Source organism: Rhodnius prolixus, unplaced genomic scaffold (assembly GCF_049639745.1).
Source record: "Rhodnius prolixus isolate KJV_2025 unplaced genomic scaffold, Rpr scaffold_12, whole genome shotgun sequence".
Classification (NCBI taxonomy): domain Eukaryota; kingdom Metazoa; phylum Arthropoda; class Insecta; order Hemiptera; family Reduviidae; genus Rhodnius; species Rhodnius prolixus.
Genome location: NW_027411635.1, coordinates 5,869,751 through 5,888,631, shown reverse-complemented (window position 1 = coordinate 5,888,631; position 18,881 = coordinate 5,869,751). Strand labels below are relative to the sequence as shown.

At 39.3% G+C, this 18,881-nt stretch overlaps 1 protein-coding gene across 2 annotated transcripts in view; it reads right to left on the bottom strand.

Moving 5' to 3' along the window:
- The window catches only part of LOC141462033 (paired box pox-neuro protein-like), a 41,389-nt gene that overhangs the window by 4,264 nt on the left and 18,244 nt on the right, over positions 1 to 18,881 (bottom strand). For both annotated transcript variants that reach the window (XM_074143603.1, XM_074143604.1), the window contains exons 2-3: positions 5,175 to 5,222; positions 528 to 748 (exon numbers count right to left, since the gene is read on the bottom strand). In XM_074143603.1, the coding sequence (XP_073999704.1) occupies positions 528 to 748; positions 5,175 to 5,187 (234 nt within the window). In that variant the 5' untranslated portion in view covers positions 5,188 to 5,222. The remainder of the gene's footprint in view (positions 1 to 527; positions 749 to 5,174; positions 5,223 to 18,881) is intronic.

Genomic DNA, 18,881 nt, shown 5'->3' with positions numbered 1-18,881 from the left:
TTCGGGTAGAGAGGCGACAGATTATTGGATTTGGAAGTGTAAATAAAATGTAGTGGAATTTTCTATAGCGATTTGAGTTATGTCGGTCAGGAAAGAAATGATTGCTGAACGGTGGTATGAAGCCAAACTGATGTATCTGGAATGATACATCTGGAAAGATGTGTGGAACGATATTTTTTGATAAATCTTATTTAATACGATTGGTTTCGGTTTATTAAATCATCTTTAGAGGTAAGGCTTTTGTTATTATTGAATGGATGGATGGATAACTAACTGTTACACAAATTGCTATGGACTTCAGGTTTACTATGATTAACTCTGGACCGATCTAACTACGTTATACAACGATCAAGCTGGCTAATCTGCACATACTAAAAGAACTATTGAGGCTTTCTAGTTTGGCAGTGTTGTCCCTCAAATTAATTTTCCGCGAAATTTACAAAATGAATGAAAGGGTGATTTAGTTTAAAACTTTCTTTTTTACATAATAATTATGAGTTTAAATAAAATATTTTTACTCACTTTACCTTAGTCTTTGCTGGTGAAATGGAGCCAGGCCTAATAGAGCCTGTCTCGTAGAACCTGGTAAGTATTTTGGAGACACAACCATGGGATACTAAAAGTTGTCTTGATATATCGCACGGCCGGACTCCCATTAGAGCAAGTTCAACAATCCTTCTCCTTACACAGTCTGGAAGTGGACGACCATTCACGAATACACCTCCCAATTGGTTAACACCTGCTTGTCCTAAAACAAAAAAATAAAAAATGGTTTGTATATGTCTAATTACACCAGATGGTGATGGGTACACATTGTAAAATATTCTCTATCATTCATTTTCAAAAGCTATACACTCAATTGAAAATCCGCCAAATGATTAACCTCATCTCGAGAAGCAGTCTCAACACAGGTTTCCGTCTCCATGTTCTGCGAATAATATTTTTCAAATTCCAGGATATTATAAGCCTTGCGCCAGTGATAAGATAAGATTGTAATAGGGCGGCCCTTAAGGCCTACGCCACTGCGACCCTTTTGGATCTATTGTGGCTCCCCAAATTTAGAGCTAGCCCTCCAGACCCGTCGGTTTAATCAGACTCTTAATTCTGGAGAGCGACTCCTGGGTAAAGTTCACAGGCCTTGGTTTTTTCCTCCCCGAGAAGTAACATCTTTAGCCAGACAAGCCACCCCTCACACTGTCACAACACGTGCAGTGCTGTTTCCTCCTCTTCCTGACAGAACCTACAAAGGCTATCGTCTGCCAGGCCCATGCGATGCATGTGTTTTCTAAGCCTGCAGTTGCGCCAGGGATATAATGACTTTTCTTGTAGTCGCCGCCTAACTTATTCTCATTTTTCGTTCATTCACTAGCCCTACAATTAATCCCTACTAATAATTGTATCTACTTCCAAGTTCATGAAGGCTCTAACAGCATCTTTCACCAACTTTTGTCAACACGAAATCTGTAACCAATAATACAGTTTTTTTGGTGTCTAACTGAATGTCTCCAATTATGAACACGAACGCCACTAGTTATTTGTGAATAGATAAATGACAAACTAGACTATTTATGGCACAAGCTGACATTTCTCCAATTTGAGCGGAGCTAATAGATTTCTTCAGCTTCTTACTACCATTTCTGGGAGTAATCCACTTACCAGCAACATTTACGCAAACAGGTTTTCTTAAAAACCTTGCAGCTCCAAGCTCCATCCTTTAAGAAATATTTCTAACAACTGTAAAAATTCCAAATACATACAGACTATCCGACAGGGGTTTTATTTATTTATTTACAAGACGGGCAATCACCCAGTTACAAAGAAATATAATTTAAAATAACATTTAATAATAACTCAATATATAATAATTATAGAATATACACATATCATACATTTATACATATATATATCGTAGAATAGAAATAAAAATAAAATAGAAATAATATATACACATAATTTACTTAATAGATAAAAAATACCTCAAAATATGTACTATAAAATATACTTTAAAAATAGAAACTTTACTCAATTAATAAATCTTAATAATATCACAAATAACCGGTAAGTTTTCCCTAGTACCAATCACCGCAAAATCAGCTATTTAACAAATGTTTCAACTCGATCATGTTGGTGTTGAATATATCAAAATCAGCGGGTAGATGATTAACTTGATCCGCAACTCTTGGAAAATAACTGAACTTACGATAATTAGTACTATGGCACACTTTAGAAAACACTTGTTTTTGTCTAGTACCGTTTGTTGGCACGTGAAAATTTAACAATGATAAAAGTTCAGGGCAGTTAATATTATTATTTAGAATTTTGAAAATAAAATTTAAGTCTGTGGCTTGTCTACGAAACTGTAAAGTACTCAAACCCCAGTAAATTCCATTACGTCATCGTACGGTACCTCCGTCATGGCTTTTGTCTCTCGATACCAGAGCAATCTTAGGAATCTTCTTTGAAGTGATTCAAGTTTGTTGACGTAAGTTTTCTGATAAGGAGACCATAAAGCAGAGCAGAACTCAAGAATAGGTCGCACCATTACTTTGTAAAGGATAATTATGGTTCTGACATCTTTAAAGTTTCGAGTAGATCTAGATATAAAGCCAAGCATTTTATTTGCCTTTGTGACTATGGAGTTCATGTGGAGGTTGAATGAAAGGTTAGCACAGAACGGTTCTTCACTACATTAGATCTACTTAGAGTTGAAGCATGAAGAGAATAATCGAAGTTTGTACACGTCCGACTACGATGATAGGATACTACCTTACATTTAGAGATGTTTAGGCTCATATCATTTTCATCACACCAAACACTGAGTCTATGAAGAGAGTTTTGGAGGAGGAGAAAGTCATCCGCAGAGTTAATGGCAGTATAAATCTTTAAATCGTCAGCAAAAAGCAGAAAGTTTACTGAATTGAGACAGGTAGATATATCATTGATAAAAATTTTGAATAAATAAGGACCAAGAATAGAACCTTGAGGTACACCAGGTGATACAAGAAATTCTCCTGACATTAGTGATTTGTATTTAACAGATTGATGTCTTGCGGTGAGGTAGGAGTAAAACCAGGCCAGTAGTGATCCATGAATTCCACAATGGGATAGTTTCTGAATTAGTTTGGAATGATTGACACGATCAAAAGCTTTGGCGAAATCGAGATATACAGCATCGACCTGCTTGGCAGTAACTAAGGCTCTCCGCAGATAGTCCTCAAATAGTAACAAATTAGTGAGCGTCGATCTACCAGAATGGAAGCCATGCTGTTCACTGAGGATGAGGTTGTCGAGTAAAGGCCGAAGAATGTCCATTACAGATTTTTCAAAAATTTTCGCAAAAATTGCTGATTGAATGCAAATTGGTCTATAATTTGTAACATCCCTCTTATCTCCAGATTTGTAAATCGGAACTACAAAACTTGTTTTTAGCATGTCCGGATAAATCCCATGTTTTATGGATTTGGTAAATAATGAGGCCAGAATCGGGGCCAGAGCAAGTTGACAATTTTTTAATACTGCAGATGGTATTCCATCAGGTCCTGTACCTTTCCTGATGTTGACATTAGACAGTTGTCTTAGTACATCTTCAGTGCTGAATTCTATCATTGAGATGTTCACTGAATTCAAAGATATCACATCTTTATTGGTCGCGGTATCTAGAACAGACTTATTATATACACTTGAGAAATACTCAGCAAACAGGTTTACCGTATCTTGGTTACTCGAAGAATAAGTGTTATTGAAGTGGACAGCATCTGGAATGGCATTATTGTTTTTTTGCCTGTTGATATAGTTCCAGAAATCCTTTATATCACAACTTTCATTTATTGCTGATTCTACATCATGTATACAGAATGCATAATCCCGTTTAGTTAATTTTTTACATTGGGCACGTACCTTAGAGAAGTGCTCATAGTCCTCACGAAGTAGAGAGATTCTATATTGTTGATGTGCTGCTTTCTTTTTCTAAGTTAAAGTTATTAACTCCTTTGAAAACCAATTCGGGTAGTCTGACTCGAAAATTTTCTTGCGCGGAGTAAATTCAGAGATTAATTCCGTCACAGCACGTCCAAACAAATCAAAGGCAGTATTTACATCAGCTGTATCTAGCACGTAATCCCAGTCGTAGTTGACTAGATAACTCGAAATTGTCTTGAAGTCGCAATTTCTATAATCAAAGACTAGATAAGGTTCTTTGAACACATTTTTCTCACAGCCTAGATTAAAGCTAAACTGAAGTGGCGGGTGATACCCTTCCTTTTTAAAGATGCTGTCATGAGCCAAATTAACTGCTATGTTTTCATCAGTAGAGAACACTAAATCAAGGAATTCACCTAGACAGTTTGTTATGCCATTTATTTGATGCATTTGAGCGTAAACATAAGTATCCACGACAAGTTGTCCGCTGGAGTCAGAGATTCACAGGTGTTATCAGCTACATTTAACCAATCAACAGAAAGAATATTGTAGTCACCTACAATGAACGCTTTGTTGAAATTAGTTGACTGAAGTATATGTTCGATCGTCATGCAATGTTGTTGATAATCTTGCAGAGGTGAAGCAGGAGGAATGTAGACTACACCAATCAGTATGGTTAAACACTAAACGGCCGCGGTAAAAATTCCTGCTATTGCATGAGGATGTACGGACGCTTTCCGCCAAGATACTTTGATTTTGTTGATACAGGACGTAGCGACATTTCTAGATGGCCTCTCACTTGTGGTTCGATTGCGTTGCAATTGAGTGGTTGCGCTATGAAACCTTTGGCTCTTTGAGACCAAAGGAGATAGTAACGCAAAAGAACTAGTAGGAAAATTCATCAACCTCCTTAGTAGGGGAGTTTTCGTCTATTAGATTCAAATGGGAAGGCACAATAAGCCTCTTTTGACTGCGGTGCCGTGGGGGCATTGGCCCCGTCCCCTCAAGATAATCTAATCTAATCCAAAGTAATATTAGTTAAAACAGTAAAGACATAACGTTCACGTTTCAAAACATATTGTCCCTTCATAATTATTCTAATTGTAAATTTAAATAATAAACATATGTTAAGACAACTAATCGGGTAAGTTTTTCTATCATTTTTTGTAATGATCTCCTTCATTTGCAAATGAATTTATACAATACATATATTTTTGTCTTTAAAAAAATATTTTAAATATAAAAACTATATAAACCTGTATGTGGCATCTTCCCATTCAAGCCAAATTATCTGCTTTTGCAACCTACAAAATAAGAAACAATTATTTTTTACTTGTTTAAATTAAATAATTAAATCGTTACTAAAACAAACTACACTCAAACCTGTTTTTGTGCGGTGGATAGGGACCGAATAAAAGAAAACGCAAAAAAAAAATTGCATAAAACTTCACGAGTAGCTATAAGAAATAGTTTTCGAAACAATATTAAAAAATCTCACTTATAAAATAACTCATAACCATAACTAGCAATTGCTTTTTAAAACGAAATCAAGACACGAGGCTTGGCAGCTCTTCGAATCTCGCAAAACCTTTTGGAGCCTGATTTAGAAAAAACACATGCGAACATTGTTAAATATTTTAATTACATATGTATTTATTTTATACACACAAAACTGCAGATATCCTTTAAAGTTTATTTGCGATCAATGCATTTTTGCATTGCTACCCAAAAATTCAATCGCAATATTGTATTGCACATTTTATTCGTTGACATTGAAATTATTGTCAGTTCAATAATTAAATTAGGAGATCGCACAAAAAGAAACGCACAAATAAAAAATCGCCTAAAAAAGGACCGCATAAAAACAGGTTTGAGTGTAATGCCTAATGGCGGAAATGGTTGTGGTAGCAAGTTTTGATAGAACTCAAGATTTCCAGTTCGATTTTAGGATTTAATGAACAATAAATACAGATGTAAAGCCGTTGGATTTTATTAGATGTAAGACCTGCTTTTCTTTCATATAACCAGTACACAATTTTGAAACCTACATATGCTTGGCAAAAATATTTAAGGAGATCTACTCCTTCGATTTGCTTCAACTGCTTTGTATTGCTTTTTTCAATAGTGTGATAAGATGCCGCTATTGTTTTACAAAAATGCTTATAATAGAGCTAAATATTTTAAAGAGGTTCTACACAAAATATAGAAATGTCCAACTAAGTGTAGTAGCTTGAGTATTCATGTGGCGGTGCTGCTTAAGTAATGCAAACTTTTTAAATTTAACTCTTTAACTATTTTTTATTTAAATTTAACTATTTAATCATACCATTTTAATGATAAATAAATTCTGAGAAATATTTTAAAAAAATTTTCTGTTGTTTAAAATATGTGATTTTTTAAATAACAAATATTTCAAAAGTAAAAATAAATAAATAATTTAAATACAAAATCAAATCTATGATTTTTATTTTTGCTAAAGGGTTAAATAACTTTTTTATTTAAATCAGTTATTTAAAAAATTATGTTTTATACTTTCTTCTGTAGAAATCACTGATAGAGCAGTTAATTAGTTCTTATAATCGGTTAAGAGCAGTTATCTTTGACAGAATTTTTCGAATATGATTTTATTTATTTTAAGTGTAAGTGTCTGTGTGGGTTCACACAATATCTTAAAAAATTAAAAATAAACAATTTATATAAATATAAATGTTAATGTTCGTCTTTTAAAAATCTTAAATCGCTTAAAATTCTCTACCGATTGCTTTGAAATTTTGACACAACACCCGCATTACAGGCGTGTTTTTATATACCTATATAAAAACCTATATATATTGGTGTTACCCCTGAAACTCGTAAAAACATGCTCTTTTTGAAAAACAGCGCCATCTGTTGGATGTAAAAGCAACAAACGCTATGCTACACATTTTACGAGTCCATTTTAATGTTTCTGATTCAATCGTTAAATTGAATGTTCATATTTTTCAATGTGCTACAAATAGGCCTAAATCTACCGGCGTTAAACTGCTTTCTTCACGTTATGTCAAAATGATGCGTTAACGAAAACATGGTGTATTCGGAAGTGCCTATGTATTACACATGGAATTGGAGTAGAAAATCATTTGAACAACGCAAACGAGAAGAGCTAGTCGACGGACAACCTGGCATATTTAAAGAAACTACGATAGGCAGACTGTACACCGTGCAACCCAATCAAGGTGAATGCTTCTTTCTTCGTATGCTGTTGGTAAATGTGCCCCGGTCCAACGTCTTCCAGCAATCGAGAATTGTCAACGTACCACTTTCCGCAGGGCAGTGTCAAGCTCTAAATGTATTGGTGAACGACACTGGGATGTATGCATTAATGGCACGCGCAACACGGCATATCCAAAACAAATTCGTGCATTGTTTGCAATCATATTAATAGCCTGCTCTCTTTCATCTCCAACATAGTTATGGGAGAAATATAATAAAGGCACATGGCTGAAGATATTTTCCGTCGAATACGCAAGGAAAATTCAAATATGAACATGGATTTCTCAGCAGAAATCTTCAACGAAGGGTTGATAATGAAGATTTGTGCTTAGAAATTGCGAACAAATTTCTCAATCAATTGGGAATACCATCACCGAATCGATCTGTTGCTGCTTCGCTGCGGACTGAGTCACAGCACCTAATTATATTAATAAAATAAAATATAAACTCAAATCATAAATTCCAAAATGCAGGCAAAATTTGGGTTAGTAGAAACACCGACTCTATTGAGACAGTACAATTACAGTTTATGAAAGATATTTACTTATGGCCTAAAAATACCCCGAAGAGTTTTGTTCGATCAAGCTGTGGAATTTCGACCTTTAAAAATCAGTAACTTTAAGCGGATGGTCTGATAAAAATCCTTAAGCACTTTCAATTCAGATTTACTTATAATTCTTTACTGTTCTACAGCTCTTTAGAAAATTCTGGCTGCAATAAACTTGAATTGAACTGGAAGACATTTTCTTGTGCCTTGGTTTCAAGCACAGTACGGAAACATTTCAACAGCTCTATTGAAAAATATAAAAATAAATGGATTCGCACTGAATCTATTGAGGTCGTACGTGAGTATAAATATCTTGGGATTCTCTAATCTAAAAGAAAACGTTCGGTGGCGAAGCTGGGAATCAATAGAATTTGGGATCATTTCATTTCTCAGAATTTGGTTCCTCTTCGGTTTAAACTGTTTCTTGCTATTAGTTGCTCGATTCTTTGTTATCCCTCCCAAGTGTGGGGTTTTCAGCGTTATGAGGAGCTGGAGAAGGTCCAGCGTTATTTTATCAAGGAACTGTTTGCGCTCCCTGATTCTACTCCCAATTTATGTTGTTCCTGGAGATCTCAGTTGATTTGATTTTTATTTTTACTCTCAGACTCCATTTCAATTATGTCAGAAAAGTGTTTCCACTCCCTATTTCCCGTTTTCCTCGAATAACAGCATCAGAAGTAACAAGTAAAAACGCCTCTTGGTTTCTTCATTGGAAATCCCTTTTTGAAAAATATATCTTGGAGTTCGATCTTTCCTTGGAGAATGTTTCGCAGTGGCGGTCTAGTATCTCTAAGCTACTACCTATAATTGGTGCTGCTTTCCGGGAGAGGTCTTTGCGGTCTGCCCCAGTCTTACAAAAGTCATTCAAAGAGCTCGATCATACCGTTTCTGTCTTTAGTTTTAATGGTTTCGCAGCTAACACGTTAAGTCTGATTGAGTTAAGTTGCGAGGTGTGCTGCTATACCTGAACTACATGCCATGGTATGACAGAGATGCAGTTACCTGTTCATTGTGCAACTCTGGAGCCAAGGAGGACATTTTCCACTTTGTGGCTGAATGTTCGATTCTAAACAAGATACGCCTACTTCGGCTTGGTGTCGCTTCTTATCCAGATCTCAGTTTTATTTTTATCTCCAAATTGAAAATTGTAAACCTCTTATATATTTTGCTCGTCATGCATAGCAATACCGCTATCAATTTGTACAACTCTTCAATCATTAACAAATTAATTTCTTTCATTTTGATTTTAAAGTACTGAACCAAAGCCCTGATCGCTTAACTAACTTTCTTGCCAAAATTATTATCGAAAACAAATTGTCCTGGTATAAAGCTATTGGTACAAGCAGGAAAATATAATTTGGAAATCTCTGTTTCACTTCTAATAAACCAGCATTTGAAATGGTTAAAAGAGTTAATTGGCAAATTATGTGAACAACAGGCAACAATATTACAGGGAAAAGTTATAAACAGCGAATTCCACCAACAGTATAAATGTTTAAATTTGGAAAGCGGTAACAGGTATATTAACGATAGTAATAATTTCCATCTGATTCAGACTATTTTCCGTGTCAAAGGGGAGTTATTAGAATTACAATACCAGCCGTGGAAAAGAGACAGAATCTTTATGTGCTCCCTCTGTAACATGAATGTGAACGAAGATACCTACCATTTTATATCAGTATGCCCTGTTCTTAATGAGTTCAGGTTACAGTTTTTTTGGGAAAAAGAGATTGGAGTGGCAGGAGTATATTGATATACTAAATGGTAATAATTTCAATAGTTTATATAATTTATATAAATATGTCCGCGACGCATATCGTTACAGAAAAATATTATGCTCGGAATTTTATTATAATACGAGGGTCATTCAATAAGTAACGAGACAAATTACTACTGCTCAAAAACAGCTAAATTGATCCGTATGAAACTTTCAGGACATAAAGTTGGCAACCTTGCGATGACATCTGATCAGCTGTTCAATTATATTTTGTAAACATAACCTCAAATTTACTCAGTTAACGATGGCGAGTCCGCTCGAGAATTGCACCGTGGAAGAACAACGTGCCGTGATCAGATTTTTAGTCGCGGAAGGTGAGAAAGGTAGTAAAATCCACAAAAGAATGTTAAAAGTGTACGGAGACAATTGTTTGAATCGTTCGAACGTTTACAAATGGGTAGAACAGTTTCAAAGTGGCCGTACAAAAGTTTCTGACGAGCAACGCAGTGGACGACCGATCAAAGTTGGGACTTCCTCTCTCGAATCTCGGATTGACGCGTTAATTCGGGACAATAGGCGTATCACCGTTGAACTGATAAGTGAAAAAGTAAACGCGAGTGTTGGAACTGTCCATAACATTATTCACAACAAGCTGCAGTACAAGAAAACCTGTGCGAGATGGGTGCCCAGACAACTCACGGACGCTCAAAAAGAAACCTGGCTTCAAATCAGTCAACAGTTGAAAAATCGATATTCGACTGAAGGAGAAGGTTTTTTCAAAAGGATTGTAACGTGTGATGAAACAAGGTCGTTGTGACTCCGGTTGAAAGCTTCATGCGATTCCGGAGGTCAGGCGGCAAGTCAACCCCTCTTCCTCGTAGTGTGGACTGGTAACGCGGCATTTGTTGCGGCTAACGGGGCTCTGACGGGTCGGTGTGTCTCCCCCATCGGCTTCCCTCCTTCTTCTATCTCCCCATCCTTTAATCCTTTCTTGTACCCCTACTGCCAATCCTTGCGTCTACCCCTTTATCCTTTGATCCTATCTCTCCCTTTCCTGCCTCTTGAATCCCTACCCAAGCCGAGATGGGGACTCGTGTCGAGGCTGAATGCGTACAGGGTAGTAAAATATATGTGCGGTAACGATCACCTTGGGGCACCGGGCGAAACCCCATTGTATTGTAGCCTTCCTGTGGCAGTGGGGGTCTGTCACAGGTGACCGTCTATCCCCCACTTCTCGTGGGAACAAGATGAGTAATTACAAAAAACTAGATTGTAAAACGACAGCCAGTGGTGTTCCTCAGGTTACTGAGGAAGGAACACAGGCTGGGATAAAACCAAAAGGGGAAAGAGTGAAAGGCCCTAAGACGGATGTGGGACTACAGGGAACTTCTTCTGGAGGGAGCGGCAACGCAGACCCTCCAGGTAAAGAGGCAGTCACTGGGGTCTCCCAGAAGTTGAAGGGTATTCACATTACACCTAGGAAGCCGAGTGGTGCTCAGCGGAGAAAGCTAGCTAAGCTTAAGGCCGCTGAGGCTGGGAAGGAGTGGATTCCTGGGAAAGACTGGAGGGAAAGGGGGAAGGGGCAGAAGACCTCCAGAGTGGTAAACCAGCCAGGTGGGCAAGGTATAATTCCTTCGACCTCCTCGGATGGGGCAGGCATTGGGAAGGAGGTGAGAGTCGTTAGTTCTCTCCCTCCAGAAACAAGTCAGACCCCTAAGAGGCCTAGGTCGGAGGTCAGTACTCCAAGTTCGGCATTGGGGAGGGCGGTGGCACAGGGTAGCAAGAGGGTGAAACTCCCAGAGGAAGGGCCTACGTGCTCTTTCAGGGACGCTCTCTGCGCTCAAAAGATGGCCATCGTTCTTGACTCCTATCCGAATGACTTTTTGTCGGAGGAGCAAGCGGATCTTCTTCAACAGAAATTGGTGGAGGAGATCTGTAGTGAGAAATGTACTGGCAGCATCGGACCCCGGTTTCGGAGCTGCTTTCTCTCCAAAGGTGCACTCATTCTCGCTTGCGAGGGTGAGGATGCGAGACTTTGGTTAGAGAGGGTGGTTCCGGAGCTCCGGTTGGGTGAGGGAGCTAAGCTGAGGGTGGGTCCTGCCAGAGATATCGTGAGGGCGGCTAAGGTGGCTATGTGGGTACCTGGTGCTCTCAAGAATACCACTCCGTCCGTTATTTTGGACAAGCTGCTCGTTCAAAACGAGGGCTTGGATATAGCGGAATGGAGGCTCCTAAATAGGAAAATCGAGCCCAAGGGTCAAACTCTTGTGTTCGAAATATCGGAACAGGCCCTGAGTAGGTTGAAGGGGACTAACTTCGAGGTTTTTCTAGGACTCGAAGTGGTCAGACTCAGGGTAGTTTCGAAGACTTCTACTAGTGCTGCAGCTCATGACCCCCCTGAATCGATGGAGGTTGCTTCAGGTGAACCTCCATCACAGTAGAGGGGCGTCTGCAGCTCTAGTAAAATTCATCGAGGAGGAAGATATCGCCATTGTCCTCATCCAGGAACCCTGGCTGGTACGGGGGCGAATTGCAGGACTTGGCGAAGCGAAAGGTAAGATTTATTATGACCATAACCTTGACAATCCCAGGACATGTATTTTTGTTAGGGAAAACATTACCTCTTTACTGCTAATGGAATTTTGTTTCAGAGACCAGACTGCAATAAAGGTGAAGCTACATGTGGATAAGGAGGCCAGGGAGATTGTCGTGGCCTCGACTTACCTTCCATATGACTCTACAGTCCCTCCCCCATCGGAGGAGATGCAGTATCTGACCAACCGGTGTAGGGAGAGAGGACTGCAACTACTGATTGGGTGTGATGCTAATTCCCATAACAAGGTATGGGGCAGCTCAGGAACCAATCAGAGAGGTAAGTATCTTCTGGACTTCATTAGTGCGAATAATTTGCATGTTATAAATGAGGGAGAAGAACCCACCTTCCACAACTCTATTCGTAGGGAAGTGATCGACCTAACTTTGGGAACTAATTTTGTATCGACCCTTGTTAGGAACTGGCATGTGTCGGGGGTCCCCTCACTTTCGGATCACATGTACATTAGGTTCGACATTGGGTTTGACTGTAAGGAGGTGGTTACTTACAGAAACCCTAGGAGAACAGACTGGGACTCGTTTAGACGGGATCTCAGCGCAAACATTGGTACAGTCAACAATAACTTTAGGACCCGGATGGACATTGATGAAGCTGCTGAGAGACTTCAGGGCGTCATCAAGGAGGCCTACTGGGAGAATTGTGCGGAGACAGTGATAACATCTAACAGGAAAGTAGGCTGGTGGAATAACCAGCTGAAGGAGCTCCGCAGTAAAGTTAGGAAACTGTTCAATGTAGCTAAAAGAAGGGGTACATGGAAGGAGTACCGTGAGGCCCTAACTTCTTACAACATAGCCATTAGAAAGGCTAAAAGAGATGCTTGGAGGAAGCTCTGTGAAGAGGTAGAGATGACCTCGGAGGGGGCTAGGCTCCATCGCATAATATCAAAAAGTCCAGGGGGTGCCCTGGGTACCATCAGGAACGAGGAAGGGATTTTTACCAAATCGGGGAGAGACACATTGGAGTGTCTCATGAGAACTCATTTTCCCGATTCGAAGGTAATTGAGTCAGGACAGCATGGTGAGGATACTCTGGGACCCGATAGGTGTCGGGGGACCAGGGAAACCTGGGCCGTGGCTAAATACTGCATTACCTACAATAAGGTGGTCTGGGCTGTAAATTATTTTAAGCCCTATAAATCCCCGGGTCCTGATGGCATTTTCCCTGCCCTTTTGCAGCAGGGGAAAGATTTAATTACTCCTATTTTATGCAGGATAATGAGGGCATGCTTGGCACTCAACCATGTCCCTAGGGCATGGAGGCCTGTAAAAATTATCTTTATTCCAAAGCCTGGGAAGAGAACTCATACCCAGGCGAAGGAATTTAGACCAATTAGTCTAACATCGTTCATGTTGAAGGTGCTAGAAAAACTGATTGATATGTATATTAAGGAGGTGGCTTTAAAGCAACGGCCTCTGCATGCCAATCAGCATGCCTACCAAACAGGCAAATCTTGCGAGACAGCCCTCCATTGTCTGGTTAAGGAGTTGGAGGCTTCGGTATTTTGCAAGGAAACAGCTGTGGGCGTGTTTCTGGATATTGAGGGTGCCTTCAGTAACACTACCTACAGTTCAATTGCCTTGGCGATGGATAGACATGGCGTAGAGTCCACTGTTTCAAGATGGATCTGTAACATGCTATCGTCAAGGAGAATCACAGCGACCCTTTTTGGGGAATCGCTGGAGTTAACGACAGTTAGGGGGTGCCCTCAGGGGGGGGTTCTATCCCCGCTCCTTTGGTGTATGGTCGTAGATGAGTTACTTGAGGTGCTAGACCTTCGTGGGTTCTCGGTCCTTGGCTATGCAGATGATATTTCTGTGGTGGTCAGGGGTAGACATGAGACAATCGTGGCTGAACTCATGCAGGAAGCTCTCAAGGTTATAGAAAATTGGTGTAGAAGGGTAGAGCTTTCAGTGAACCCTTCTAAAACTACTCTGGTTCCCTTTACAAGGAGAAGGGACAAGGAGAGCTACAAAAACCTTCGATTTTTTGGTAAAACTCTGGATGTGTCGGGTGAGGTCAAGTATTTGGGCATTGTCCTGGATACCAGACTCACTTGGAAGGCGCAGATTGAGAGAGTTACATTAAGGGCTAAACAGGCCCTTTGTGGAATAACTAGAACCTGTGGGAAGACATGGGGTCTTAGCCCAAAGATGACCCACTGGCTCTATACACGTACAGTCATACCTATCATCACCTACGGTTCAGTGGTGTGGTGGAGGAAGACTGAACAACAGACGGCAATTAAGGCTCTAGCAAGGGTGCAGAGACTGGCCTGTCTGATGATCACGGGGGCCTTTAGTAGCACCCCTACTGCGGCGCTGGAAGTACTTCTGGGGTTGGCTCCGCTTCAATATGTTATTCAGGCGGAGGCAAGGGCCAGTGCGTACAGAATGGCGAGCAATGGGCAATGGAGGCGTATAAGTTCCTGCATTGGCCATATGATTATTTCAGATAAGGTCGACCCTGGGCCGGTTATTGACATGGCAGGGGACAGTATCTGTCCTAAATACAGTTTCGAGACTCCTTTTCAGGTGTGTATTAAACCGAGGACTGAATGGAGGGTAAACTGGACGGATCAGTACCGGAAGGGAGGCATTTGGTTTACCGATGGCTCCAAGATGGACTGTGGGACTGGGTCTGGAGTGTATGGGGTTAAACCCGAGGTACTCATTGAGAGATCTCTTGGGAGATACGCCACAGTCTTCCAGGCCGAGGTTTTTGCTATTAAAATATGCGCTGAGGAAAACCTGCGGATGGAACCTAGAAATAGGGAGATTCGCATCTTTTCGGACAGCCAGGCTGCACTGAAGGCTCTCGTATCCTTCAGAATCACCTCTTCCCTGGTCTGGGAATGCAGGAAGGCCCTGGAACTACTGGCGCGGCACAACAAAGTTCGGTTGGAATGGGTGCCGGGTCATGTGGGTATTGAAGGGAATGAAAAAGCTGATTATCTGGCCAGGAATGGGGCTAACACTCCTTTCATCGGTCCAGAGCCTGTCCTGGGGATCACCAGGGGTTCGGTTCGCGCGGCTCTCAGAGATTGGATCTGGAGGGAGCACGAAAAGAACTGGGTGATGTGTCCTGGGGTTAAACACAGCAAGACCTTGATGCCTTGGCTGTGTAAGCAAAGATCCAAAGAGACCCTGTGTTTGGGCAGAAATCAGATTACTCTGATTACAGGCCTATTCACGGGGCACGGTAGGTTCAAGAAGCATCTGCGCAAGGTGGGGCTTATCAGCTCGGAGCCGTTGTGCAGATTATGTCAGGAAGAGGAGGAAACGGCCTCTCACCTGTTGTTCGATTGCGTTGCAATCGAAAGTTTGCGCTATGAAACCTTTGGAACGTTGAGGCCGAAGGAGATAGTAGCGCAAAAACAACTAGTAGGGAAAGTCCTTGACCTCTTTAGGAGGGGAGGGTTCGCCTACTAGAACTAAGAAGGGATTGGCACAATAAGTCTTCTGTGGCTGCGGTGCCTTGGGGTATAGGTCCCGTCCCAACTAATATCTTATCTTATCTTATATAAATATGTCCGCGACGCATATCGTTACAGAAAAATATTATGCTCGGAATTTTATTATAATACGAGGGTCATTCAATAAGTAACGAGACAAATTACTACTGCTCAAAAACAGCTAAATTGATCCGTATGAAACTTTCAGGACATAAAGTTGGCAACCTTGCGATGACATCTGATCAGCTGTTCAATTATATTTTGTAAACATAACCTCAAATTTACTCAGTTAACGATGGCGAGTCCGCTCGAGAATTGCACCGTGGAAGAACAACGTGCCGTGATCAGATTTTTAGTCGCGGAAGGTGAGAAAGGTAGTAAAATCCACAAAAGAATGTTAAAAGTGTACGGAGACAATTGTTTGAATCGTTCGAACGTTTACAAATGGGTAGAACAGTTTCAAAGTGGCCGTACAAAAGTTTCTGACGAGCAACGCAGTGGACGACCGATCAAAGTTGGGACTTCCTCTCTCGAATCTCGGATTGACGCGTTAATTCGGGACAATAGGCGTATCACCGTTGAACTGATAAGTGAAAAAGTAAACGCGAGTGTTGGAACTGTCCATAACATTATTCACAACAAGCTGCAGTACAAGAAAACCTGTGCGAGATGGGTGCCCAGACAACTCACGGACGCTCAAAAAGAAACCTGGCTTCAAATCAGTCAACAGTTGAAAAATCGATATTCGACTGAAGGAGAAGGTTTTTTCAAAAGGATTGTAACGTGTGATGAAACATGGATCCACCACTATGAGCCAGAGTCAAAACGACAGAGCCTTGAGTGGAAGCATACGACTTCTCCCATTCGGAAAAAAATTCAGGACCCAGCCATCTGCCGGTAAAGTCATGCTTACAGTATTCTGGGATTTTCAGGGGCCAATTTATTGTGATTTTCTTGAAGGCCAAAGAACAATCAACAGCCAGTACTACAGTGACATGCTGGAAAACAAGATAAGACCTGCAATTCGAACGAAACGCCGTGGGCTCTTGACTGAAGACGTGATTTTGCTTCATGACAACGCCCGTCCACATACGGCACAGCTGACGAAAGAAAAACTTCAGAAACTGGGATGGGAGATCCTTCCACATCCCCCCTACAGCCCCGACCTCGCCCCATCAGACTTCCAACTGTTTGGACCCCTTAAAGATGGTCTACGAGGGATACATTTTCGATCCAATGAAGAGGTAAAAAATCAGGTGCAAAAGTGGCTTCGAGATCAACCCAAAGAATTTTATGCCAAGGGCATTTACAAATTAGCAGAAAGATGGGACAAGTGTATAAGTGTTGCTAGGGACTATGTTAAAAAGTAACCAAAGTTTTGTACTGATTCAATAAACCGTTTTTGAGCAATAATAATTTGTTTCGTAACTTATTGAATGACCCTCGTAATTAATATATAAATAAAAATTAAAATAAATTAATAATATACAATTATAACATTATTATTATTATTATATTGTTTAGCCCCTCATCGCTTGTTGTGTACATGATTACTCTTGTAGTTTACATATCATCCACTTTCGAACTTATATTTATAAACTTAAATAGAACTACTCGACAGACGGCCTACGAGCCATTGTCTAAGATGCGAAATTAATTTTATCTGAAAAGTTATTTTGAATTTTTTGTTAGTGTACTTTTATTTAATTTTACATTGTTTATAATTTAATTTATGTTTAATTGGATATTATTCTGTAATAAGTACATACTTTTCTGTTTATGTATATTATTTATTATATATATTATTATATATATAATATTATATTTATTATATATTATTATATTATATATTTTGTAAATATACTTCATTCATTCTGCTTTTAGCTCTAGCTTTTTTCTGGGTTCCTTATGTTTATTTTATTTAATTCATTTAAAGTCTTTTCAAAGAAATGTATTCTATTTTTCGCACCAGTTTTTCTTGCCTGTACTATTTTATTTTTCTTTCTATGCTTTTTATAACTGTTAACATTTTTATTGTTTGATGTGCATGTCTGCTTCCAGCAGAAGGATTTCAATCCATGCCGTTAAATACTTATTTATATATTTCTTTTTTATTTTTCTTTAATCTTGTAAATGAAGTATTATTATTATTACTATTATTATTATTAATGTAAAAATAAATATCTAAGTGAAGATATAGTGTAGGTTTTGAACTCTATTAAAACAGTAAGAGTGAGAAAATTGTATGAACATGCAGAATTGAGTATGAAGAAAAAAATCTGGTCTTCTAAACTGTTATTCTAATTCGTCGTCCAAACTTATTCATTTTGACCTTATTTCTTTCTCCAACACTAGTATTTACATTACAGTTATTCTATTACAGTGAGCGCGTTTATAATGTTGAAGTTAACTATATTTTTAGGACAGATATATTGTATAACTTTTAAGCACTGCTAATCATATTTTAAAAAAAAATATTTTCTGCATTAAAGTGGTGTAAAGAGATAAAGTGAGTATTAGCTAGAAATAATTGTGCGGATATCTGAGTATGACAGGAGGGCGACTTTGCTACTTAGTCAGCCTTGACTATCTGTACAGTTGCAGACTGTATCGGTCTCTGGCCGCCAGAACCAGCGTCACCCGTCCATATTCCCAAGTGGCTAGCGCCGCCTTCAGCAAGTTGCACCCTCTTGGAACAGCCACTCTTCTAACCTATCTTGTTCACCAACAGTTTGACAAGTATTATGCTAGTTTCTAACCCGCGCTTTGGTCGGCTGTCAGCCAAATAAATGAAGAAAGCCACCCCCAGATGTTCTGAGATGTGGAAATCGATTAAATGATGGGTAGCGCTAAAAAAATCAAACACCTTCAAATAGTACTAGTAATAAATAATAATTATTCGATTTAAACAACACCTTTAATCCTCTTTATTCAGTTAGGACCGTACATTACTCAAAAATCGAACTTTAGAGGAAACCCTTTTTCCCAGAAGTACTTATTTTTTAGGAAAAATATTTTAAATAAAAGTTATAAATTTACATACAAAAATTACGATTATGATTTGTTCTAGGCATGGTAATGGTGCATTTATAAAATGTTCTAGAGGGGGCTAGACACAAAAAAAGAGTTAGTTGTAAGACCCCCTTAATCCTCAATTTGCTTAAACCATAGCATTTGAAAATTTGACTTTCACCTATAATGTTTTTACACTTGCTGAATAGTTAAAAATGGAAAACAAATTCTCTACACCCAATTGATAATTAAACCTTAGATGGTGGATGCGAATCCAAAACCGGCTATGAAAAGAAAAAAAGTTAAAATTCTTATTTTAAGAAATAATGAGTTATGAGTATTGTAAAAAATTGCATTAAGAGAAGAGCGA